General features: G+C 36.7%; 1 protein-coding gene across 1 annotated transcript in view; it reads left to right on the top strand.

The window, feature by feature from the left end:
- COL19A1 (collagen type XIX alpha 1 chain) overlaps positions 1–26,465 on the top strand; it is a gene marked incomplete at its 3' end in the record, with an annotated part of 351,347 nt that overhangs the window by 176,449 nt on the left and 148,433 nt on the right. The window contains exon 15 of the mRNA XM_082855784.1: positions 22,038–22,091. Within this exon, the coding sequence (XP_082711910.1) occupies positions 22,038–22,091 (54 nt within the window). The remainder of the gene's footprint in view (positions 1–22,037; positions 22,092–26,465) is intronic.

The raw sequence follows: 26,465 nt of genomic DNA, 5'->3' as shown, positions 1-26,465 counted from the left end.
TGACCCCATTTCTAAAAGGTTGTGTTTTAAACAGTATTTATATATAGACAGATTCGTCCATTGAATTGCAGTATAATTTCCACAGAAACAGTTCTCAAATGTATTTAAATAAGTCTCAGGATTCTAATATTTTTCAAGGATAAATCTTTTTTTCAATATAAAAACTGCTAGCACACACTTTCTCACTTAACATTCACCAAAAAACCAATAAACAGACAATGCAACTACTTTACCCATTAGTGCACAAATTACTAAAATGCACCATATAGTTAATTCTTAATTCCCAGGGAGTTCTCACTGATCTTGTGAATTAAGAATTAACCATTCAATATTAAAGCAACCACCCTGGTATTTTTCAAGTGTTCTGCAGAAATAACAAGGCTTGTTTAATCTTTAAAGGCCACTCCTTTGTTTTGCCATCAGTAAGTACAAAGTTGAATCTAAAGACAAAGTGATGATTAAAGAAAGGATGTGAACAGAGTTCATAGAAAAGAAAGAATAAGATCACTCTTAAACATATTAAAAGACATCTAAATTCACTTATAATAAATGTAAACTAAAATGGCTCTCAGATACTACTTTTCTCTTGCAAGATTGGCAATGCTCTCAATTCTTTTGGATATATACTCAGAAGTAGGATTTCTGGATCGTATGATAATTGTATTTCTAATTTTTCTAGTAACTTTTATACTGTTTTTCATAGCAGCTGCACCATTTTACATTCCCACCAACAGTGTACAAGAGTTCCAATTTTTCTACATTTTTGCTAACACTTGTTATTTTTTTAAAACAGTAGTCATTCTAACAGGTATGAGGTGATATCTCATTGTGGTTTTTGACCTGCATTTCCCTGATGATTGTTGATGTTAAAGATCTTTTCATATGTCTGTGACAAAATTACCAAGATATGGAAACAACCTAAATGTCCATTGATGGATACATGGATTAAAAAAGTGGTGTATTTATAAAATGGAATATTATTCAGCCTTAAAAAAGAAGGAAACCCTGCCCTATGCAACAACATGAATGAACCTGAAGGACATTAAGTGAGATAAGCCAGTCACAAAAGGACAAATACTGCATGATTCCACTTGTATCTAAAATAGTCAAGCTTATAGAAACAGAAAGTAGAATAGTGATTGCCAGGAGCTGGGGGTAGGGGAAATTATGGAGCTGCTGTGAAAACTATAAAGTTTCTGTTATACAAGATTAATATGGTCTAAAGGTCTGCTGGAAAACTTTATGCTTACAGTTAACAATACTGTATTGTGCAATTAAAAATTTGTTAAGAGGGTAGACCTCATGTTAAAAATTCTTACCACAATAAGAAAAATAGATAGGCAAAAGTCTAAAAGTTTGACAGTATAGTACATGGGCAAAAATGTAGAGGAACACACTCATACATTCTGAGGGAAGAATGCCTAGATACAATCTCTGTGGAGGATAATTTGATACTGTCTATAAATATTTCACGTTTTCTTTGAACCAGAAAATATAAATAGAGATATTGTCACTTGTTTATGAAATTGTGCACATACAAGGCTAAAATTTCAGCATTGTTTGAAATAGTAAAAGAATGGAAACAATCTCGGTGCCAAGTGCAGGTGAATGATGAATGGAGTTATAGTATTATTCTTATTATTCTAAAAATAGAAAATGTTCACTTTTTTATGACTGTGTAAATATTACTGTTTGCAGACCCAAGTGGTATACTTTCCTTTATTGAATAGGTTTGTTATTATTGTTGTTTTGTTTTGTGGTGTTTCTAGTTGTATTTCTGTTTTCCCTGCACTTATCTTCCATGTTTTTCAAATTCTCTTACTGAGTCTCTTATGTTGGGGGAGTACCTTTCAGACCTCTTACTCCATCCTTTACTACAAGCTTTCTAAGCCAACTACAAATTTCTCATTCTGTGACTCCCTTTATTTTTTGTCCTGGGTTGATTCCAGGGCTTCTTTTCTTTGTCATCTCCTTTCTTGGTTTTATTCTTTCTTCTATGTGAACACATCCTGAAGCAAATTATTAAGACAAGGTGAAAAGGAGGTAAATTTTCCGAGATTGTACATATCTAAAAATGTTTCTGACACAAGCCTCGTAGATAGCCTCATCCACCAGAGGGCAGACAGCAGAAGTAAGAACTACAATCCTGCAGCCTGTGGAAGGAAAACCACATTCACAGAAAGATAGACAAAAGGAAAAGGGAGAGGACTTTGTATCAGATGAAGGAACAAGATAAAACCCCAGAAAAACAACTAAATGAAATGGAGATAGTCAACCTTGCAGAGAAAGAACTCAGAATAATGATAGTGAAGATTATCCAGGACCTCGGAAAAAGAATGGGGGCAAAGATTTAGAAGATGCAAGAAATGTTTAACAAAGACCTAGAAGAATTAAAGAACAAACATCTAGATGAATTAAAGAACAAACAAACAGAGATGAACAGTACAGTAACTAAAATGAAAAATAAACTAGAAGGAATCAATAGCAGGGTAACTGAGGCAGAAGAACGGATAAGTGACCTGGAAGACAGAATGGTGGAATTCACTGCCACAGAACAGAATAAAGAGAAAAGAAGGAAAAGAAATGAAGACAGCCTAAGGGACCTCTGGGACAACATTAAATGCAACAACATTCGGATTATAGAGGTCCCAGAAGGAGAAGAGAGAGAGAAAGGACCCGAGAAAATATTTGAAGAGATTATAGTTGATATATTCCCTAACATGGGAAAGGAAATAGCCACCCAAGTCCATGAAGCACAGACAGTCCCAGGCAGGATAAACCCAAGGAGAAGCACGCCGAGACACACAGTAATCAAATTGACAAAAATTAAAGACAAAGAAAAATTATTGAAAGAAACAAGGAAAAAATGACAAATAACATACAAGGGAATGCCCATAGGTTAACAGCTGATTTCTCAGCAGAAACTCTGCAAACCAGAAGGCCATGACACGATATATTCAAAGTGATGAAAGGGAAGAACCTACAACCAAGATTACTCTACCTGGCAAGGATCTCATTCAGATTCAACAGAGAAATCAAAGCTTTACAGCCAAGCAAAAGCTAAGAGAATTCAGCACCACCAAACCAGCTCTACAACAAGTGCTAAAGGAACTTCTGTAAGTGGGAAACACAAGAGAAGAAAAGGACCTACAAAAACAAAACTATAACAATTAAGAAAATGGTAATAGGAACATACATATCAATAATTACCTTAAATGTGAATGTACTGAATGCTCCAACCAAAAGACACAACTTGCTGAATGGATACAAAAATAAGACCCATATATATGTTGTCTACAAGAGACCCACTTCAGACCTAGGGACACATACAGACTGAGAGTGAGGGGGTGGAAAAAGATATTCCATACAAATGGAAATGAAAAGAAAGCTGGAGTAGCAATACTCATATCGGATAAAATAGACTTTAAAATAAAGAATGTTACAAGAGACAAGGAAGGACACTACATAATGATCAAGGGATGAATCCAAGAATAAGATATAACAATTATAAATATCAGTGTACCCAACATAGGAGCACCTCAATACATAAGGCAACTGCTAACAGCTCTAAAAGAGGAAATTGACAATAATAGTGGGGGACATTAACACCTCACTTACACCGATGGACAAAACATCCAGACAGAAAATTAATAAGGAAACACAAGCTTTAAATCACACAATAGGCCAGATAGATTTAACTGATATTTATAGGACATTCCATCCAAAAACAGCAGATTACACTTTCTTCTCAAGTGCACACAGAACATTCTCCAGGATAGATTACATCTTGGGTCACAAATCAAACCTCAGTAAATTTAAGAAAATTGTAATCATATCAAGCATCTTTTCCAACCACAGCACTGTGAGATTAGAAGTCAATTACAGGGGGAAAAAATGTAAAAATTACAAACACATGGAGGCTAAACAATACGTTACTAAATAGCCGAGATATCACTGAAGAAATCAATGATGAAATCACAAAATACCTAGACATAAATTACAATCAAAACATGATGATTCAAAACCTATGGGATGCAGGAAAAGCAGTTCTAAGAGGGAAGTTTATAGCACTACAAGCCTACCTCAAGAAACAAGAAAAATCTCAAATAAACAGTCTAATCTTACACCAAAAGGGACTAGAGAATGGAGAACAAACAAAACCCAAAGTTAGTAGAAGGAAGGAAATCATAAAGATCAGAGCAGAAATAAATGAAATAGAAACAAAGAAGACAATAGCAAAGAACAATAAAACTAAAAGCTTGTTCTTTGAGAAGATAAACAAAACTGATAAACCATTAGCCAGACTCATCAAGAAAAAGAGGGAGAGGACTCAAATCAATAAAATTAGAAATGAAAAAAGAGAAGATACAATGGACACCACAGAAATACAAATCATCCTAAGAGACTACTGCAAGCAACTCTATGCCAATAAAATGGACAACCTGGAAGAAATGGACAAATTCTTAGAAAGGTATAACCTTCCAAGACTGAACCAGGAAGAAATAGTAAATATGAACTGACCAATCACAAGTAATGAAATTGAAACTGCGATTAAAAATCTTCCAACAAACAAAAGTCCAGGATCAGATGGCTTCACAGGTGAATTCTATCAAACACTTAGAGAAGAGCTAACACCCATTCTTCTCAAACTCTTCCAAAAATTTGCAGAGGAAGGAACACTCCCAAACTCATTCCTTGAGGCCACCATCACCTTGTTACCAAAACCAGACAAAGATACTACTTAAAAGAAAATTACAGACCATTTCACTGATGAATATAGATGCAAAAATCCTCAACAAAATACTAGCAAACAGACTCCAACAACACATTAAAAGGCTCATACACCATGATCAAGTGGGATTTATCCCAGGGATGCAAGGATTCTTCAATATATGCAAATCAATCAATGTGATACACCATATTAAACTGAAGAATAAATACTATATGATCATCTCAATAGATGCAGAAAAAGCTTTTGACAAAATTCAACACCCATGTATGATAAAAACTCTCCAGAAAGTGGTCATATAGGAAACCACCTCAACATAATAAAGGCCATATATGACAAACTCACAGCAAACATCATTCTCAGTGGTGAAAAGCTTATAGCATTTCCTCTAAGATCAGGAACAAGACAAGGATGTCCACTCTCACCACTATTATTCAACATAGTTTTGGAAGTCCTAGCCACAACAATCAGAGAAGAAAAAGAAATAAAAGGAATACAAATTCAAAAAGAAGAAGTAAAACTGTCACTGTTGGTAGATGACATGATACCCTACATAGAGAATCCTAAAGATGCTCCCAGAAAACTACTAGAGCTAATCAATGAATTTGGTAAAATTGCAGGATACAAAATTAATGCGCAGAAATCTCTTGCATTCCTATACGCTAGCAATGAATGATCAGAAAAGAAAGTTAAGGAAGCAATCCCATTCACCATTGCAACAAAAAGAATAAAATACCTAGGAATTTACCTACCTAAGGAGGTAAAAGACCTGAACTCAGAAAAATATAAGACACTGATGACAGAAATCAAAGATGACACTAACAGATGGAGAGATATACCATGTTCTTGGATTGGAAGCATCAATATTGTGGAAATGACTATACTACCCAAAGCAATCTACAGATTCAATGCAATCCCTATTAAATTACTAGTGGCATTTTTTACAGAACTAGAACAAAAAAATCTTAAAATTTGTATGGAGACACAAAAGACCCTGTATAGCCAAAGCAGTCTTGAGGGAAAAAAACGGAGCTGGAGGAATCAGACTCCCTGACTTCAGACTATACTACAAAGGTACAGTAATCAAGACAATATGGTACTGGCACAAAAACAGAAATATAGATCAATGGAACAGGATAGAAAGCCCAGAGATAAACCCACACACCTATGGTCAACTAAGGCAAGGATACACAGTGGAGAAAAGACAGTCTCTTCAATAAGTGATGCTGAGAAAACTGGACAGCTACATGTAAAACAATGAAATTAGAACACTCCCCAACACCGTACACAAAAATAAACTCAAAATGGGTTAAAGACCTAAATATAAGGCCACACACTATAAAACTCTCAGAGGAAAACATAGGAAGAACACTCTTTGACATAAATCACAGTAAGATTTTTTTTGATCCACCCCTAGAGTAATGGAAATAAAAACAAAAATAAACAAATGGGACCCAATGAAACTTAAAAGTTTTTGCAAAGCAATGGAAACTACAAACAAGACAAAAAGACAACCCTCAGAATGGGAGAAAATATTTGCAGATGAATCAACGGACAAAGGATTAATCTCCAAAATATATAAACAGCTCATGCAGCTCAATATTAAAAAAACAACCTAATCCAAAAATGGGCAGAAGAACTTAATAGACATTTCTCCAAAGAAGACATACAGATGGCCAAGAAGCACATGATAAGCTGCTCAACATCACTAACTATTAGAGAAATGCAAATCAAAATACAATGAGGTATCACCTCACACCAGTTATAATGGGCATCATCAGAAAATCCACAAGCAACAAATGTTGGAGAGGGTGTGGAGAGAAGGGAACCCTCTTGTACTGTTGGTGGGAATGTAAATTGATACAGCCACTATGGAGAACAGAATGGAGTTTCCTTAAAAAAACTAAAAATAAAATTACCATATGACTCAGCAGTCCCACTACTGGGCATGTATCCAAATAAAACCATAATTTAAAAAGACACATGCACCACAATGTCCATTGCAGCAGTATTTACAATACCCAGGTCATGAAAGCAACCTAAATGCCCATCGACAGATGAATGGATAAAGAAGATGTGGTACATATGTACAATGGAATATTACTCAGCCATAAAAGGAACGGAATTGGATCATTTGTAGAGACGTGGATGGATCTAGAGACTGTAATAGTGTGAAGTAAGAAAGAGAAAAGCAAATATCGCATATTAACACATGTATGTGGAACCTAGAAAAATGGTACTGATGAACCAGTTTGCAGGGCAGAAATAGAGACACAGATGTAGAGAACAAATGTATGGACACCAAGGGGGGAAAGTGGCAGGGAGGGGGCTGTTGGTGTTGGGATGAAGTGGGAGATTGGGATTGACATGTATACACTAATACGTATAAAATAGATAACTAATAAGAACCTGCTGTATAAAAATTAAACAAAATTCAAAAATTCAAAAAAAAAAAAAAAAAAGAAATGGAAACCAACCAATCCTGGAACTGAAGATTAATTGTACTTATAACAATCAGGATGACACTAGTCAGACCGCTGATGACCAATTTCAAGGTGACTGTCAGAGCTGACTGTGCTGTACTGCATGTAGCCCCCTCCCTTCACCTATAAAAGCTCTTATCCCTGGATTGTCACAGGAGTGGGACAGGGGCAGGGAGTTGCCCTTTGGACACGTATCCACCGCCTCCACCTCCATCTCTGGTTGCCAGCATCCAGAGATGCTGGGGTTCCTTTCCACCAAAAAAATAATAAATAAATAAATATAAAAATGTTTCTATTCTACTCTCACACTTGATTGGTAGCTTGTCTTGGTATAGAATTCTAGGTTCAAAACTCTTTCCATCAGAATTATAATGGTTTTGCATCATTGTCTTTTAGCTGATATCAGTGTTGCTCCTGAGAAATCTAATGCCTTATGAATTCTAGAGAAGGCAAGGATTCTAGGATCTGATTAATTCACCATTCTTCTTCCGAAATTCTTCATTCAGGGAAACAGAGGGAAGCTACATATTTTCCATTCTCTTTCCGGTTGGGTTAGAATTACCCTTGCATTTGCTCCTTCCTCTGTGCCATGTGATTCATAGTTAAACTTTATGATCTATGGGAACATCTCCTGATATACGGTGATAAGGTATTTGACGTTTAGAAACACTCTTCTGTTAACAGAGCCTAATTTCCAGCCCCCTGTCTGTGTCTGTGTTTACTCTTCCATTGTCTTTACACTTTTGCTATTATTATCTTAATCTTCCTGAGGAAAATGGATACCTCTGACAGGTAGAAAGAGGTTAAAAAGTGAAAAGTCTTCAATATATATTTTAAATATTTTTTAAAAGTTCTTTACCATATGGAGCATTTCCCCCCCTTGGAAGTTTGATTTTCACCACCTTACTCAATTGCCACTCACTTAACCTGATATTGTATAAACCATCTTCAGTTATCTGATTAAATACCTAGGTCTCTCATGTGGTGTGTGAATATCTCTGTTCTGATTTACATTTTATTCCTAAGTTTACTAGCTTGTTTCCTTCAGTCTGGTTATTTATGTTGCATAGCCGAAATACAAACATTATTAATGCTGTTACATTTGGAATTACATCTCTATCAGGTTGTCCATTCTTCAGAAGACAATGGAAGAGGTATAAAGACAACCTATGTATAGATTATCCATCTTTCTGCAGTGGAACCATGTTCCACTGACTTATGGCAAAGCCAATCCAAAATACAGATTGTTATGATGATCAGACTAATCATTAAAACTGAAACAATCATATTCTTCCTCACATAAGTCATTAAGACAGATGATACAAATGGATTTGACAGACCGTGGCCCAAAGATTTTTTACTTGTCAACAGAGCTTTGAGTTAACTGAAATCAAACTATTTCATTTATTAAGTTAGGGCCGATACAAAGCAAATCTACGTAAAGACCTTCATAGTCAATAATAATTACAAATATGAAATTACTTACGACAAATAGATGAAAGTGAGTCAAGAATAATTGCCAAATAGGAAACTACACTATTTTAGGTGATATAAGCATTTTAAATAATTTGATTGGATCTATTTCTTTGTAATTAATGGTTTACATAGATACTTCAATCACTGCAGTTCATGTTGTTTTTTTAAAAAGTAAGTATTTAATCCTCATCAGTGTGAGATAAATTAAAGACAGAGCTTATATTTCTTCCTCTGATGAAGGGCAAACTCCTCCAGATAGAAGTGTAGCATCTATTCTGCAGTACTACCACGTAAGAATTTTAAATAACTTGGATTATTTTGGTATCAAGTGGGATTTGTAGATGAAGAATATAGGTTTCTAAACTGGAATTTCTGTAGCTATGGCAATTAATATCCTCACTACAGCAGAAGTACTAGGAGAAGTGTAAAGAATCAGAATCTTAGCAGCCCTTCGTCCATTCAACACCTACTAAATGCAGTCCATTTTGCTAGATAAGATGCAAAGGGGAACGAAACTGAGGATATATATATAATTTGTGAAGTGGAATGCCTCATCATAGGAGGAAAGGTCATTGTTAGAGGAAACTCTGTGGGACTTACGGATGTCCCACAGCATTCTAGAGTCACAGACTGTGTTCTGTTATTTAATTTATAATATTTCTAGTTTTATTGGTTAAATCAATGGTGACTGAGAACACGCTATTTCAGAATTTATATAATAAAAAGAAATGTGATTTCTGAGTTCAGAAAACACAGAAAAAGATTAGTATTAAAATTTATCCCTGCAACCACAAAGAACAATCATAATTCATTATGTCTCATGTCTAAAATACTGCCAGAGATTTTGAATGAAATTGTTAAGTTTTGAAAGCACTACGAATGACCTCTATTTTTTTAAATTGTTGAAAGTAAGATAAAATTGTCCATCCAATTATGGAACTTAGAGACTGAGAATGATTGAAACATTCCTGTCCACACAAATATTTCATAGACTTTTCTTTCTGGTGACAGCTCTTCTTATCCTTCTCTTGTCAGTGTTACTGCAAAGGTTTGCAAGGGCTTTTTTAGTGTATAGAAGAGATTCTATTGTTTTTTATTTCAAAAACATCTATTTCTTAGTGTGTGATGACAACTGCTTATGATAAAATGATAGGCTTTTTATGTATAACATAGAATTTCTTTTCCAAATACTTACACTCCCTAAGGGAAATTATTTCTTGCATCCTGACAATTCTGTGAAATAGCATAAAACTGGTCACTCCTTTAATTTATCATCATAAATATTCTTAAATGCCGCTTCTCAGAACTAACGTGAAAATCACTTCCCATGACTGTGAACTATATGTCTATTATATTTTTTATTTATTTGTTTTTTGTTCTGATACCTCCAACTTATAAAATTTGTTCGAATTGTTCTCATGTTAAAGGCATGAAATTTTCTATAAAGACAGATAAACTCTGTTTTCCGTCTTAATTTTCTACATGCTATTTGAAACACAGAAAACGCCCTAGTGGTATTCTAAGAATTTATGCAAATTCTGCTTAATCTTATGTTTCAAGCCTATGAAGCATATTCTAAACCAATAATCATAACACTTAAAATACACTTACTTGCATAACATTTTTGCTGAAGTGGGTTTTAGGGATCATATGTTCTGCAACATTCCTGGCAAGGGAGTACAAAGGATACTTTAAAATGAAACTTCCGTCTTTTACTTCAGCTTCTTTCTTTGACTGAGAAGTTATGAATATGTCTTGCCTTCATTTCACAAATGAAAATGTGTTCAAATGCAATTAATCTACCCTATTAACTCTACTAAACATCTGCTGTATTTGTTAGACACTTCAAAACTTTGCTCTGAACCAGTTAATTCTAAGTAATTTCTCAGTTAAATATTTACATGGGCTTCCATGATGATAAACTCTCGCCTGTCTTAAACAATCAGCAGATTGTCCAGAGAGAGCTATGTGCAGTGTAACACACTGTAATAGCGATCCACTGGGACTTAAAATGGTTTTGCTGGCTGGGACTATTTTTTGCATATTTTTATCCTAGCTAAAAGGGGTAACAGCCTTAGGAATTCCTTTCCTTGTCAACGTTTTTAATGTCCAGAATTCTTTTTAAAAAATGAATGCTTGTATAGATGTATGCAGATGTTTACATTGTGAATATCCTAAATACATTCTTAAGCTTCTCTTTCAGAAAAGCAATAAATCTTCATGGTTGTGAAATTTTAGGAATAAAACAATTTAGAGTTATTTTCATAGCAGCCTAAGTAGATGGAAAAAGAAGAAAACATTATTATTATTCTTCACCACATTAAACTGAGGAAGAAAATAATGCACAGATTATGCAAAGATGTCATGTGCACAAAGATACTTAAATATGATTCTCTAACTAGAAAAATGGTATAAATCTGTAAAACATCAAATAGTGGTCAAAGATTTAAATAAGTTCCATAATGGAGATGATGTCAAAAATGGTAGATGATTAATTGTTTTTAATTTGAGCCTTCACAGACTTTAGGATTTTTTTCTTTATTGAAATATAACATATATACAGAAAAGTATGTATCACAAGATGTAGTTCAAAGGAGTTTTTACAAATTGAATATATCCACTTTACCAACATATAGATCAAGAATCAGAGCAATTGAACACAACCATGATACTAAAATCCAGATCAAGAATCAGAACAAACTCTCCTGGTTTTTTGATTCTGTATTACAATAAGAGTAGATGATTAATTCTTCAATGAACTGTAAGGCAGTTTTACTCTTAGACATCAGAGAGTGGAATGATCAGTTTAGATGAGAAATGCAGACAAAATTGAAAGTCCACCAATGTGGTATTTAAGTCCAAGGCCAAGTTTTGAAAATAAATATAATTACATGTAGACCAGAAACCTTTTGCTACCACTGTCACCGCTCAGTGTTATTCTATCTCCATTTAGTTCCTTATGATCCAACTTTGTAAATACTTATTGAGTTTCTTCTGTAAGTGTGGTAAAGGATAGAAAAAAAATGATTCTTTGTTCTCTAGAACTCATAATCAACTGAGAGGATGAGTAAAGCACACACATATGGCATTTACAAGGTCAGAGTAGGAAGGAATTACGGGAAGGGTTCTGACACAAATGCTGGGCTCTACCCAAGTTTAATTTGAAGAGCATCAGCCTAGGTATATCTACAATTTTTATGCTAAGTGGAAGGTTAATCCATTGTTTGACTTTACTAAATGCAAGGAGTAGTTAGCTGGAGAATTGTAAATAATGTATCATCCCCAAATTTTAATTTCTTATTTCTGGGAAAATATATTTTTCCACAGTTGGTTGACCTGTGTTTTACTAATGACAATATTGATATCATTTTTCTTTGTAAATGTCAAGTAGTAATATTCAATAAAGTCAGATCAAAAATATTCTGAATATTAATGTAATGTAGCTAGGATTAAAACCTGGTCATGGATAATTCAAATAGTGACTAATCCATTGGAGATTAAGAATAATCCTACTTTTTTATCAAATTCCTTCCTGGGCCCCAGACTTAGCAAAGGTAAGGGGTGGGGGAGGATTATTCAGAATCATGACCGTACAGGAGGCATATTAGTGGGTTTATGTGTGTGAGTGTATCATGTCTTACTTTTGGACTTTTCACACAAAAGGGTCTCATAAATTTTTTTTGAATCCATCAAATACATTCCAAATCAAGTTTAATATTTTTGTCTTATGTACACTTTTGCTATATAATTTCGCAAACTAGTAAAGAGAATGGAATTTTGATTACATGTGGCTCAGAATTAATTGTACTCCCTTGATGAATGTTTGGTGTGTGTATGTTTTAGTAGCTCATGTTTAAAAACACTGAAAGAGCTGTCAACATTTGGATGGATATCAAAAATATTATGTATAAGTTTGACTATTCATGAAATGAAAATAGTTTCCTAAGGGCAAAGAGAAAGAGTTTAATCTGGAGCCAAGATTTTGTCAATCTTATTAAAAAGGACACAACTCCCTGTAATTACCTTGTAATTAATATTTGGTATATTTGGATTGCAAAATTTGTTTTTCTTATACATGTTAGGAATTTACCATCCTAAAGTTGGCCTAATTAGCCAATTTCCTTGGTTATATACCATTTGGCAGGTGTTTTTGGTAAAAATAAATAGAACTGATCACCTTTTTCATTCCCTGGTTTTTATTCCTGTGTAAATCAATAAAACATAGGTTCTACATGCCCCTATAACAAAGTGTTCCAAAAATAGGTAAAAGAAATTAATAAATAAATATATTTTATGAATATTTTGTGGAGAAAGACTCAGAAAGATTTGGGGAACACTGAGGATGGGTGATACATCCAGGATTTTTTGTACTAATGCTTTTTTAAATTACTTATAGTGATTTACACTAAATTCTGACAATTTTAATCAAAGGAAAGCTATCTGAGTGAAAAATTAAAGTATATCTATAACCTTTTTATTTATTCTAAATAAAATTAGATGGTGAACTTAATGTTATGACATTTATGAAAATTTAGTTTCTATGAAACACCAAAAAATGTATACATAATAAATAATTATAGGTCATCACAAACACACCTGATGTTTTAGTTTAAAGGTAGTCATGACTTTTAAAGGAAACAGTCACAGTATAAAAAAGAATCCTAATTTTCTAAAATTAGATAATAAAAGAATGTTTATCCTGGAATGATATGTTTGAATAGATTTCTCATATTCCAAAGCATTTAAGGCATTTAATATATAATAGGTTGACCATAAATATATATTTTAACATCTTTATTGGAGTATAATTGCTTACAATGGTATGTTAATTTCTGCTTTATAACAAAGTGAATCCAGTATACATATACATATATCCGCATATCTCTTCCCTCTTGCATCTCCTTCCCTCCCACCCTCCCTATCCTACCCCTCTAGGTGGTCACAAAGAACCGAGCTGATCTCCCTGTGCTATGCAGCTGCTTCCCACCAGCTATCTATTTTACATTTGGTAGTGTATATAAGTCCATGCCACTCACTCACTTTGTCCCAGCTTACCTTCCCCCTCCCCATATCCTCAAGTCCATTCTCTAGTAGGTCTGCATCTTTATTCCCGTCTTGCCCCTAGGTTCTTCATGACCTTTTTTTTTTTTTTAGATTCCATATATATACGTGTTAGCATACAGTATTTGTTTTTCTCTTTCTGACTTACTTCACTCTGTATGACAGACTCTAGCTCCATCCACCTCACAACAAATAATTCAATTTCATTTCTTTTTATGGCTGAGTAATATTCCACTGTATATAGGTGCCACAACTTCTTTATCCATTCATCTGTCGATGGACACTTAGGTTGCTTCCATGTCCTGGCTATTAATAGAGCTGCAATGAACACTGTGATACATGACTCTTTTTGAATTATGATTTTCTCAGGGTATATGCCCAGTAGTGGGATTGCTTGGTCATATGGTAGTTCTATTTTTAGCTTTTTAAGGGACCTCCATATGGTTCTCCATAGTGGCTGTATCAATTTACATTCCCACCAACAGTGCAAGAGGGTTCCCTTTTCTCCACACCCTCTCCAGCATTTATTGTTTGCAGATTTTTTCATAATGACCATTCTGACCGGTGTGAGATGATATCTCATTGTCGTTTTGATTTGCATTTCTCTAATGATTAATTATGTTAAGCATTCTTTCATGTGTTTGTTGGCAATCTGTATATCTTCTTTGGAGAAACGTCTATTTAGGTCTTCTGCCCATTTTTGGACTGGGTTGTTTGTTTTTTTGTTATTGAGCTGCATGAGCTGCTTGTAAATTTTGGAGATTAATCCTTTGTCAGTTGCTTCATTTGCAAATATTTTCTCCCATTCTGAGGGTTGTCTTTTGGCCTTGTTTATGGTTTCCTTTGCTGTGCAAAAGCTTTGAAGTTTCATTAGGTCCCATTTGTTTATCTTTGTTTTTATTTCCATTCCTCTAGGAGATGGGTCAAAAAGGATCTTGCTGTGATTTATGTCATGGAGTGTTCTGCCTATGTTTTCCTCTAAGAGTTTTATAATGTCTGGCCTTACATTTAGGTCTTTAATCCATTTTGAGTTTACTTTTGTGTATGGTGTTAGGTAGTGTTCTAATTTCATTCTTTTACATGTAGCTGTCCAGTTTTCCCAGCACCACTTATCAAAGAGGCTGTATTTTCTCCACTATATATTCTTGTCTCCTTTATCAAAGATAAGGTGACCATATGTGCGTGGGTTTATCTCTGGGCTTTCTATCCTGTTCCATTGATCTATATGTCTGTTTTTGTGCCAGTACCATACTGTCTTGATTACTGTAGCTTTGTAGTATAGTGTGAAGTCCAGGAGCCTCATTCCTCCAGCTCCATTTTTCTTTCTCAAGATTGCTTTGGCTATTCGGGGTCTTTTGTGTTTCCATACAAATTTGAAATTTTTTGTTCTAGTTCTGTGAAAAATGCCAGTGGATTTTTTTTTTTTTTTTTTTTTTTTTTTTTGCGGTACATGGACCTCTCACTGTTGTGGCCTCTCCCGTTGTGGAGCACAGGCTCCGGACGCGCAGGCTCAGCAGCCATGGCTCACAGGCCCAGCCGCTCCGCGGCATGTGGAATCTTCCTGGACCGGGACACGAACCCGTGTCCCCTGCATCAGCAGGCAGACTCAACCACTGCGCCACCAGGGAAGGCCGCCAGTGGTAGTTTGATGGGATTGCATTGAATCTGTAGATTGCTTTGGGTAGTAGAGTCATTTTCACAATGCTGATTCTTCCAATCCAAGAACATGGTATATCTCTCCATCTATTTGTATCATCTTTAATTTCTTTCATCAGTGTCTTATAATTTTCTGCATACAGGTCTTTTGTCTCCTTAGGTAGGTTTATTCCTAGATATTTTATTCTTTTTGTTGCAATGGTAAATGGGAATGTTTTCTTGATTTCACTTTCAGATATTTCATCATTAATGTATAGGAATGCCAGAGACTTCTGTGCATTAATTTTGTATCCTGCTACCTTACCAAATTCATTGATTAGCTCTAGTAGTTTTCTGGGAACATCTTTAGGATTCTCTATGTATAGTATCATGTCATCTGCAAACAGGGACAGCTTTACTTCTTCTTTTCCTATTTGGATTCCTTTTATTTCTTTTTCTTCTCTGACTGCTGTGGCTAAAACTTCCAAAACTATGTTGAATAAAAGTGGTGAGAATGGGCAACCTTGTCTTGTTCCTGATCTTAGAGGAAATGGTTTCAGTTTTTCACCATTGAGAATGATGTTGGCTGTGGGTTTGTCATATATGACCTTTATTATGTTGAGGTAAGTTCCCTCTATGCCTACTTTCTGGAAGGTTTTTATCATAAATGGGTGTTGAATTTTGTCGAAAGCTTTCTCTGCATCTATTGAGATGATCATATGGTTTTTCTCCTTTAATTTATTAATATGCTGTATCACATTGATTGATTTGCATATATTGAAGAATCCCTGCACTCCTGGGATAAACCCCAGTTTATCATGGTGTATGATCCATTTAATGTGCTGTGAGATTCTGTTTGCTAGTATTTTGTGGAGGATTTTTGCATCTATGTTAATCAGTGATATTGGCCTGTAGTGTTCTTTCTTTGTGACATCTTTTTCTGCTTTTGGTTTCGGGGTGATGGTGGCCTCATAGAATGAGTTTGGGAGTGTTTTTCATTTCTAATTCTATTGATTTGAGTCTTTTCCCTTTTTTCTTGATGAGTCTGGCTGATGGTTTATCAATTTTGTTTATCTTCTCAAAGAACCAGTTTTTATTTTTATTGATCTTTGCTATAGTTTTCTTCATTTTTTTTCATTTATTTCTGATCTGATCTTTATGATTTCTTTCCTTCTGCCAACTTCGGGATGTTTTTTGTTCTTCTTTCTCTAATTGCTTTAGGGATAAGGTTAGGTGGTTTATTTGAGATGTTTCTTGTTTCTTCAGGTAGGATTGTATTGCTATAAACTTCCCTCTTAGAACTGCTTTTGCTGCATCCCTTAGGTTTTGGGTCGTCGTGTTTTCATTGTCATTTGTTTCCAGATATTTTTTGATTTCCTCTTAGATTTCTTCAGTGATCTCTTGGTTAGTAAGTAGTTTATTGTTTAGCTTCCATGTGTTTGTGTTTTTTACAGATTTTTTCCTGTAATTGATATGTAGTCTCATAATGTTGTGATTGGAAAAGATAATTGATACAATTTCTATTTCCTTAAATTTACCAAGGCTTGATTTGTCACCCAAGATATGCTCTATCCTGGAGAATTTTCCATGAGCACTTGAGAAGAAAGACAATTCTGTTGTGTTTGGATGGACTGTCCTATAAATATCAAGTCCATCTTGTTTAATGTCATTTAAAGCTTGTGGTTCCTTATTTATTTTCATATTGGATGATCTGTCCATTGGTGAACATAGGGTGTTAAAGTCTCCTACTATGATTGTATTACTGTCAATTTCCCCTTTTGTGGCTGTTAGTATTTGCCTTATATATTGAGGTGCTCCTGTATTGGGTGTATAAATATTTACAATTTTTATATCTTCTTCTTGGATTGATCCCTTGATTATTATGTAGTGTCCTTCTTTGTCTCTTCTAATAGTCTTTGTTTTAAAGTCTATTTTGTCTAATATGAGAATTGCTACTCCAGCTTTCTTTTGATTTCCATTTGCATGGAATATCTTTTCCCATCCCCTTACTTTCAGTCTGTTTGTGTCCCTAGGTCTGAAGTGGATCTCTTGTAGACAGCATATATACGGGTCTTGTTTTTGTATCCATTCAGCCAGTCTATGTCTTTTGGTTGGAGCATTTAATCCATTTACATTTTAGGTAATTATCGATATGGTTATTCCTATTACCATTTTCTTAATTGTTTTGGGTTTGTTATTGTAGGTCTTTTCCTTCTCTTGTGTTTCCTGCCTAGACAAGTTCCTTTAGCATTTCTTTTAAAGCTGGTTTGGTGGTGCTGAATTCTCTTAGCTTTTGCTTGTCTGTAAAGGTTTTAATTTCTCCATCAAATCTGAATGAGATCCTTGCTGGGTAGAGTAATCTTGGTTATAGGTTTTTCCCCTTCATCACTTTAAATATTTCCTGCCACTCCCTTCTGGCTTGCAGAGTTTCTGCTGAAAGATCAACTGTTAACCTTATGGGGATTCCCTTGTATGTTGTTTTTCCCTTGCTGCTTTTTATATTTGTTCTTTGTATTTAATTGTTGATAGTTTGATTAATATGTGTCTTGGTGTGTTTCTCCTTGGATTTATCCTGTATGGGATTCTCTGTGCTTCCTGAACTTGATTAACTATTTCCTTTCTCACATTAGGGAAGTTTTCAACTATAATCTCTTCAAATATTTTCTCAGTCCCTTTCTTTTTCTCTTCTTCTTCTGGGACCCCTATAATTCGAATGTTGGTGCCTTTATTGTTGTCCCAGATGTCTCTGAGACTGTCCTCAATTCTTTTCATTCTTTTTTCTTTACTCTGCTCTGCAATAGTTATTTCCACTATTTTATCTTCCAGGTCACTTATCCGTTCTTCTGCCTCAGTTATTCTGCTATTGATCCCTTCTAGAGAATTTTTAATTTCATTTATTGTGTTTTTCATCACTGTTTGTTTGCTGTTTTGTTCTTCTAGGTCCTTGTTAAACGTTTCTTGTATTTTCTCCGTTCTATTTCCAAGATTTGCATCATCTTTACTATTATTATTCTGAATTCTTTTTCAGGTAGACTGCCTATTTCCTCTTCATTTGTTAGGTCTGGTGTGTTTCTACCTTACTTCTTCATTTGCTGTGTGTTTCTCTGTCTTCTCATTTTTGCCTAGCTTACTGTGTTTGGGGTCTCCTTTTCAACAGGCTGCAGGTTCCTTGTTCCTGTTGTTTTTGGTGTCTTCCCCCAGTGGCTAAGGTTATTTCAGTGGGTTGTGTAGGCTTCCTGGTGGAGGGGACTAGTGCCTGTGTTCTGGTGGATGAAGCTGGATCTTGTCTTTCTCGTGGGCAGGTCCACATTTGGTGGTGTGTTCTGGGGTGTCTGTGGCCTTATTATGATTTTAGACAGCCTCTCTGCTAAAGGGTGGGGTGTGTTCCTGTCTTGTTAGTTGTTTGGCTTAGGGTGTCCAGCACTGTAGCGAGCTGGTCATTGAGTGGAGCAGGGTCTTGGCATTGAGATGGAGATATCTGGGAGATTTTCACTGTTTGATATTACGTGGAGCTGGGAGGTCTCTTGTGGACCAGTGTCCTGAAGTTGGCTCTCTGACCTCAGAGGCACAGGCCAGACACCTGGCTGCAGTACCAAAAGCCTGTCATCCACACGGCTTAGAATAAAAGAGAGAAAAAAAAGAAAGAGAGAAAGAAGAAGATAAAATAAAATAAAGTTATTAAAATAAAAAATAATTATTAAAAAATTTTTAAGTAATTAAAAAAAAAAGAAAGAAGAGTGCAACCAAACCAAAAAACAAATCCACCAATGATAACAAGCACTAAAAAAAGAAAAGAAAAAAAAGACAGAACCCTAGGACAAATGGTAAAAGCAAAGCTATACAGACAAAATCACACACAGAAGCATACACATACACACTCACAAAAAGAGAAAAAGGGAAACATATATATCTTTGCTCCCAAAGTCCATCTCCTCAATTTGGGATGATTTGTTGTCTATTCAGGTATTCCACAGATGCAGGTACATCACGTTGACTGTGGAGATTTAGTCCGCTGTTCCTGAGGCTGCTGGGAGAGATTTCCCTTTCTCTTCTTTGTTCGCACAGCTCCCGGGGCTCAGCTTTGGATTTGCAGCCCCGCCTCTGCGTGTAGGTCGCTGGAGGGCGTCTGTTTTTCGCTCAGACAGGACGGGGTTAAAGAGCCGCTGATTCGGGGAGGGAGGGGCACGGAGTGCGGGGCGAGCCTGCAGCGTCAGAGGCAGCGTGCGTTCTCCCGGGGAAGTTGTCCCTGGATCCCGGGACCCTGGCAGTGGTGGGCTGCACAGGCTCCCGGCAGGGGAGGTGTGGAGAGTGACCTGTGCTCGCACACAGGCTTCTTGGTGGCGGCAGCAGCAGCCTTAGCGTCTCCCGCCCGTCTCTGGGGTCCGTGCTTTTAGCCGCGGCTCGCGCCCGTCTCTGGAGCTCCTTTAAGCAGCGCTCTTAATCCCCTCTCCTCGCGCACCAGGAAACAAAGAGGGAAGAAAAAGTCTCTTGCCTCTTCGGCAGGTCCAGACTTTTCCCCGGACTCCCGGCTAGCCGTGGCGCACTAACCCCCTGCAGGCTGTGTTCACGCCGCCAACCCCAGTCCTCTCCCTGCGCTCCGATCGAAGCCCGAGCCTCAGCTCCCAGCCCCGCCCGCCCCGGCGGGTGAGCAGACAAGCCTCTCGGGCTGGTGAGTGCCAGTCGACACCGATCCTCTGTGCGGGAATCTCCCCGCTTTGCCCTCCGCACCCCTATTGCTGCGCTCTCCTCCGTGGCTCCAAAGCTTCCCCCTCCACCACCCGCAGTCTCCGCCCGCGAAGGGACTCTTAGTGTGTGGAAACCTTTCCTCCTTCACGGCTCCCTCCCACTGGTGCAGGTCCCGTCCCTACCCTTTTGTCTCTGTTTTTTCTTTTTTCTTTTCCCTACCCAGGTACGTGGGGGGTTTCTTGCCTTTGGGGAGGTCTGAGGTCTTCTGCCAGCGTTCAGTAGGTGTTCTGTAGGAGTTGTTCTGTGTAGATGTATTTCTGATACATCTGTGTGGGGAGGAGGGTGATCTCCACGTCTTACTCTTCCACCATCTTGAACCATACATATTTTTAAAACCCTTTGAACAGTACTGGCTTACCAAAACCTTTTTTTTTCTTTTTTTTTTTTTTACAGTGAATTGATTTCCCATTATGATTTTTTTTTCACTCAGACATTAACAGGCACCTAGAGTTGAATAAGACACTGATTCTACCTGTTATCCTTAGAGCCTGGTGAATCATTACCTGAATAATCTTTTAAGTAGACTTATGATAAGTACTTTAAAGAACAAGTATAAGGCACCCTACGACTGATGAAAGAAGGCATTCATCTCTTCCTGTGGACAACCAGAGGAGGTCAGGCTGGGTTTTCGGGTTTGGCTGTGCTGTGTAGGATGGAGGGGTCCACCATGTCTCGTGTCGCAAAGGAGGCTCTCATAGATGATCAGGCAAGAAGGGTGATGGAGCAGAAGGTTGAAGGGAGATAATAAATGGATCCAAATCTCTTGTGGAGCTACAGCAATTGGACTTGGTGACTGGATGTGAAAGAGAAGTGAGAGAGGCAGGTATGGAGGACGAGTTATAGATTCCTGGCAGGAGCCCTAGCAGGATGGTGCGTGGGTTTACAGAGTTGGGGGGTGCTGGAAGAGGACCCAGTTTTGGTGGGAGGGTCCTAGATGTGGTGTCAGTGTGCTAAATTCAAACGCTGGTGAGAGAGCGGAGTGGGCGTGTTAGGCAGGCAGTTGGATGTGTGGACCTGCAACTCAGAGATAAACTGAGTTATAAATCTTGGCATCATTGGCCTGGAGAATCCAAAGCCCATGGTATATGAGACCATGGTGGGAGAGTGTAGACTGGGAAGAAAACGGGCCTAAACACTCACACTGAAAGGTTGAATAGGGAAGGAGGAAGCAGCAGGGGAGACTAAGAAGCTTTCAGAGAGGTAACAACTAGCAATCAATGCCAGAGACTTTAAAATCAGCCGTGTCATCATTTTGCTTTTCATGCTGAGTGAGAATTCCTGTGTAATAGTAACTGTCTGTGAGAACCAGGGGATTGACTTTCGGATTCGTGCACCTGGGATTTCCTGGGGCTCCTGTATAACTGAAAAAAAAACAAAGGTTATTTTTTCTACCACTTGACAATGTTATGAGAAAGTATTAAATAATGTCTATGATGCTAAAAATTAAATGTTAGGAGTAGGTGAATGTTGAAGCCAACGTCATAACTAGTTGTTCTCTCAGTGGATAGTCACAGAGCCACTCTCAACCAAAAATGCCATTGCATTTATAGAGTTTAAGTATATGAAGCAGCATTTTTTTCTGCCTGCAAATATTGTTACCATTTATTGATGGCAGTTTGATAAAACATGGTTCCAATCATATGGGAGTCGCCACTGGGGGTGAACACTGCGCCTCACGTGGTTAGGAATCACCTTTCTTTTCTTTTCTGGTGTTAACTCCAAAGATAAACCAGTCAAAGGACAATTCAGCATTAGTAGTATTAGGTAGGCTAGGCTAGGCTTGGAAGAGTTCGAATCACTTTAAAAGTTGTCTATAATCAATAAAATAGGTATTAATTTTCACAACGTTCTTTGCAAGGCAGGTATACTTGAAACAATCTATTAATAGGTGTTGTTTTTCCTCCTAGGGCTCCCTGGGGATCCAAGGCCCCCAAGGTCCACCTGGAAAAGAGGGTCAGAGGGTAAGTAGACACAGAACAACTGGCAGGCATCACTAACTCAGGGGTTACTTATTTCTGAACACTTATAAAAATAAAATCAAAATACAGCAAGCAGATGGGCTTGAGGAAAATATCAACTACCTGAAAGCTGAAATTTGAGATTCTGACAGCGCTTTTACAATCCAGAAAATTCTATATGTTTTCCAGATTGGCAGCCCAAATGTGGAAATATAATTTGGGTGAAATGAATTAACCATAATTTGATCTGGAGCACGTTGGTCCTCTTTTGGGGTTTTTGAGTTAAGCTCATCTTTGCAGAGTTAAGTTTGATGGGTTCTATTTGTGGAGTTCTAGCCTGTTCATGAATCCTGTAAAGACTGTGGATATTAACTACATTCCTTAGCCAAATTAAATTGTTGACATTAGTGACTCTTTGTAGTTACTCTCCTGCCTTTGAGATAAAGTATGTAATATGTGGATACATTGTACTTGCCTGGGAGTATAGCAATCACCTTCCAGGGCAGTTAGGCTTAGTGGCTCCCCCTAAAAGGAACCCCTGCAGTGACAGATAATTGGTCAGCTCTGCATGAACACTTTCTGCAAGGGGGCACCCCATTCTTGTCGCTAATTGTTGTTAACTGTTTTCAAATCATGTTGAAGTCTCCAGACATTTTATGTGTGCTTTCTTATAGGAGTAGTATTTTGAACTTCTGTTACCTTACGGATGAGAGTTGTGTAACTCACAGAGCATAGATGACTTGCCTAAAGTCATAGAACTACTAAAAAGTCGAGCCAGAACTTGAATTTGGGGCTTCTGGCTTTGGATACCATGTTCTCTTTTACTGTCTCAGTCTATTAACCCCAAATCTCTTTTCAGTCATTTAAATTTATTATTCCCAGTTCTGCCCACTGGACTAGATGATGTCTAAGTTTTCTCAGTTAGAACATTTCTGTGTCCAGTTTTTATTCCCAGTGGCTATTTCAGTGAACATAAAAGGGCTTAATAAGTTTTGATGGCTAAGAAAATAAAAGGGAAAATGTTGTGAATAATAGCTAACATTTATCAGCTGCCTACAATGTGCTAAATGATTCATATTTCATTTATTTCTCACAATAGCTCTGTGAAGTAAGTTCTACTGTAGCCCTCACAGAGAAAACTGAGTTCGAACACTTTGCTAGAAAGTGGACTCTGCTGGTATTTTAAAATTATTTACAAAGTAGTCACATTTGGGTTCTAGTCTCAACACCTGTGTGTACAATTGTAGTTTCCCCTTTTAGCTCTCCAGCCCCTCTCTATCCAAGGGTTCATTAATCCACATGATCAATGTTTTAAATAGCCTTGGGGAAACATAGACGATTACTTCCCTAGATCTATGTTTTTGAGGCTGCCTTAAGCGTTTTCACCCACTGGGGGCAGAGGACTAGATGAAATGATCATGTGAAGTTAATGTCCAAGCTTCTTCTTCTATTTTCTCACAGTAATGACCAAGATGTCTGTTGTATCTAGGACCATGTTTCTGAATTAATTTCGGTCTGCAGCATCCAGGGAACATTTTCCTTCTAGTAACTACCCCTTCCTGGAAACTGAGTGATAAATTATACTCCCTAGTTAATATCCAAAATACATAAGGAACTCATGCAACTCAATAGCAAAAAAACCCAATAACCCCATTTAAAAATGGGCAAAGGACCTGAATAGACACTTCTCAAAAGAAGACATACACATGGACAACAGGTATATGAAAAGGTAGCTAATCATCAAGGAAATGCAAATCAAAACCACAGTGAGCTGTCACCTCAAACCAGCTAGAATGGCTAGTGTCAGAAAGACAAGAGATAAGAAATGTTAGCCAGGGTGTGGGGAATAGGGAACCCTCGTGCACTGTTGGTGGGAATGTAAACTGGTACAGCCAGTGTGGAAAAGAGTATGGAGGTTCCTCCAAAAAAGTAAAAATAGAACTACCTTACGACCCAGCACTCCCACTTCTGGGTGTATATCTAAAGGGAGGAAGTCAGTATTTCGAAGAGATATGCGTACTCCCATGATATGGAAACAACCTAAAGGTCTATTGACAGATGAATGGATAAAGAAAATGTGATTACACACACACACACACACACACACACACACACACACACAGTGGAATATTATTCAGCCTTAATAAAGAAGTAGGTCTTGCCACTTGCGATAACATGGAGGAACCTGGAGGACTTTATGCTACATGAAAGAAGCCAGACACAGAAAGACAAATACGCCTTTGCATGTGGAATCTGAGAATGTAAAATCCATAGAAACAGAGAGTAGACTGGTGGTTACTGGAGGCTGAGGGGAGAAGGGGGTAAGAGAAGATGTCAGTCAAGGGATACGATTCTTAGTTATACAAGGTGGATAAGTTCTGGGGACTTAATGTACAACAATGAGACTGTAGTTAATATTGTGTTGTATACTTGAAATTGGCTAAAAGGGTAGATCTTAAGTGTTTTCACGACAAAAAACAGTAACTGTGAGGGGATGGATATGTTAATTAGCTTGATTGTGGTGATTTTCAAAATGCATAAGTATATCACATCAAGTTGTATACCTTAAATATATAAAATTTTAATTGTCAACAATAACTCAGTAAAGTACAACGATAAATAGGTTTTTAATTTCAACTCCAATAACAAACCCTAGGTGGTTTGAGATGGAAATTATGGAATGAGGTGGGCGAAGCTAGACAGTATGTCTGAATTCTTCCTCCTGTGGCAGAGCTTTTTTTTTTTTTTTAATTTTGTGTGGTAAGAACATTTAACATGAGATCATCTCTCTTAACGAATTTTAAGCATACAAGGAAATTGTACTTCTGACTTGTACTGACATGTGGTCAATTCAAGGTGCCTCCTCCTTTATTTTAATGAAAACTTCTTCCCAGTCAGATCTTCATCCATCCTGCAATTGTGCAGTTGTCTTTCTTTATCACAGAGTAGGAACTGACCCTTGTGATTCTTAAATTTAATCTTCTGGATTTTAGTTTCTAATACCATTCTATTGTGTTTTTTTCCAGTGATATAGCTCCCAGATTTACATCACCTTAAATTTTGATAAGCCTACCCGTTGAGTCTTCATTCATATCACTAATAAATCCTGAGCAGAACAGGGCCTGAAAACTCTAACAACAGCAAAGCTGCCATCTTGTCTACCATTGATATTCATGTGACATGATACAAGTCATGTACAAATACATTCGGACTCTCCCTCCTTCCAACCCACATTTCTTAATTTGGCTTGTAAGATAATTATGAGAATCTTTGTCAGACTAGCTGAAATAAAAAATATTCAGATGAGGCTCTTTGAAAATAGTAATGCTTCAAATTGAAATTGTACCCTAGCGAAGCTTACATTTCAGAAGAAGGTGAGTTAAAGAATAAATTAAACTTATGTAGTCTTCATGACAGTTTTGGAGGAACATATTGAAATTGTAAAGTTCAAGCACTATATTATGCAAATTTACTCCATTTATAAATATGTATAGTTCAGATAATTTTATATTACTTTTATTGTAACTTATCAACAAGTAACAGTGTCAGAAACTAAGGAATGTAATAGAATTTTGTAGATAATGTAAGGCAAGGTTTATCAATATTACTGCTCTTTCACAAATGCCGTATTTATAGAGGAGAGCATTTAGATCAGGTATTATTGATATTATACACATTTACAAATGATTATTTCCAAATGTACTCAGGGATTTATTCTGCTTTTTCAGCTACTTAAAAGTGAAGCAGATTAAAGAAAAAAGCATTCTTACATATTTAGACCCATCTTAGTGCCACCATTTCTTCTCTGCTCAAGAGTTAGGCAGCACTCACCTCTTTTGGACATGCAAATGTACATGCATATGCATGTGTGTGTGTGCATACACACAGACAGACACACACACACTGAAAGCTAAGACCTGTCATTTTTCACTTCACTGAACTTTGCAATAGAAAACAACAGAAAAATCTAGGAATTTAAAATTCTTTTCTATTGACCCATTGTCAAGAAAACTCATATTTTGATCACATGTGTTTGATCAGGAATGAATTGACTATCGCTAAGTTTATTGAAATGAAATATAAAATATGTGCAAGTTTATGCACCTTACTCCTAGGCATAATGTCTTTAAGGAAAGTAGAAGAAATCATTGATTTATTGGTTTTCCTCAATGATTAGAGACTAGCCTGTATTCTACTAATATCACTCAATTATGGTGAGTTTCAAGCATAATTGTCACATGTAAGCATACCAAACATTATAGAAAATGTTAATAATACTACTAATAATACCACTGTTATTTTATTAAGGCTTAAATAAATATGATAAATATAAAAATTTTTTCTCTTTAACCCTTTGTGTAGAGTTTTCTACAAGCA

This window comes from Leucopleurus acutus (assembly GCF_964270905.1).
Source record: "Leucopleurus acutus genome assembly, chromosome: 15".
Classification (NCBI taxonomy): Eukaryota; Metazoa; Chordata; class Mammalia; order Artiodactyla; family Delphinidae; genus Leucopleurus; species Leucopleurus acutus.
The sequence above is the reverse complement of the archived record's forward strand: the minus strand, read 5'-3'. Positions and strand labels throughout refer to the sequence as shown.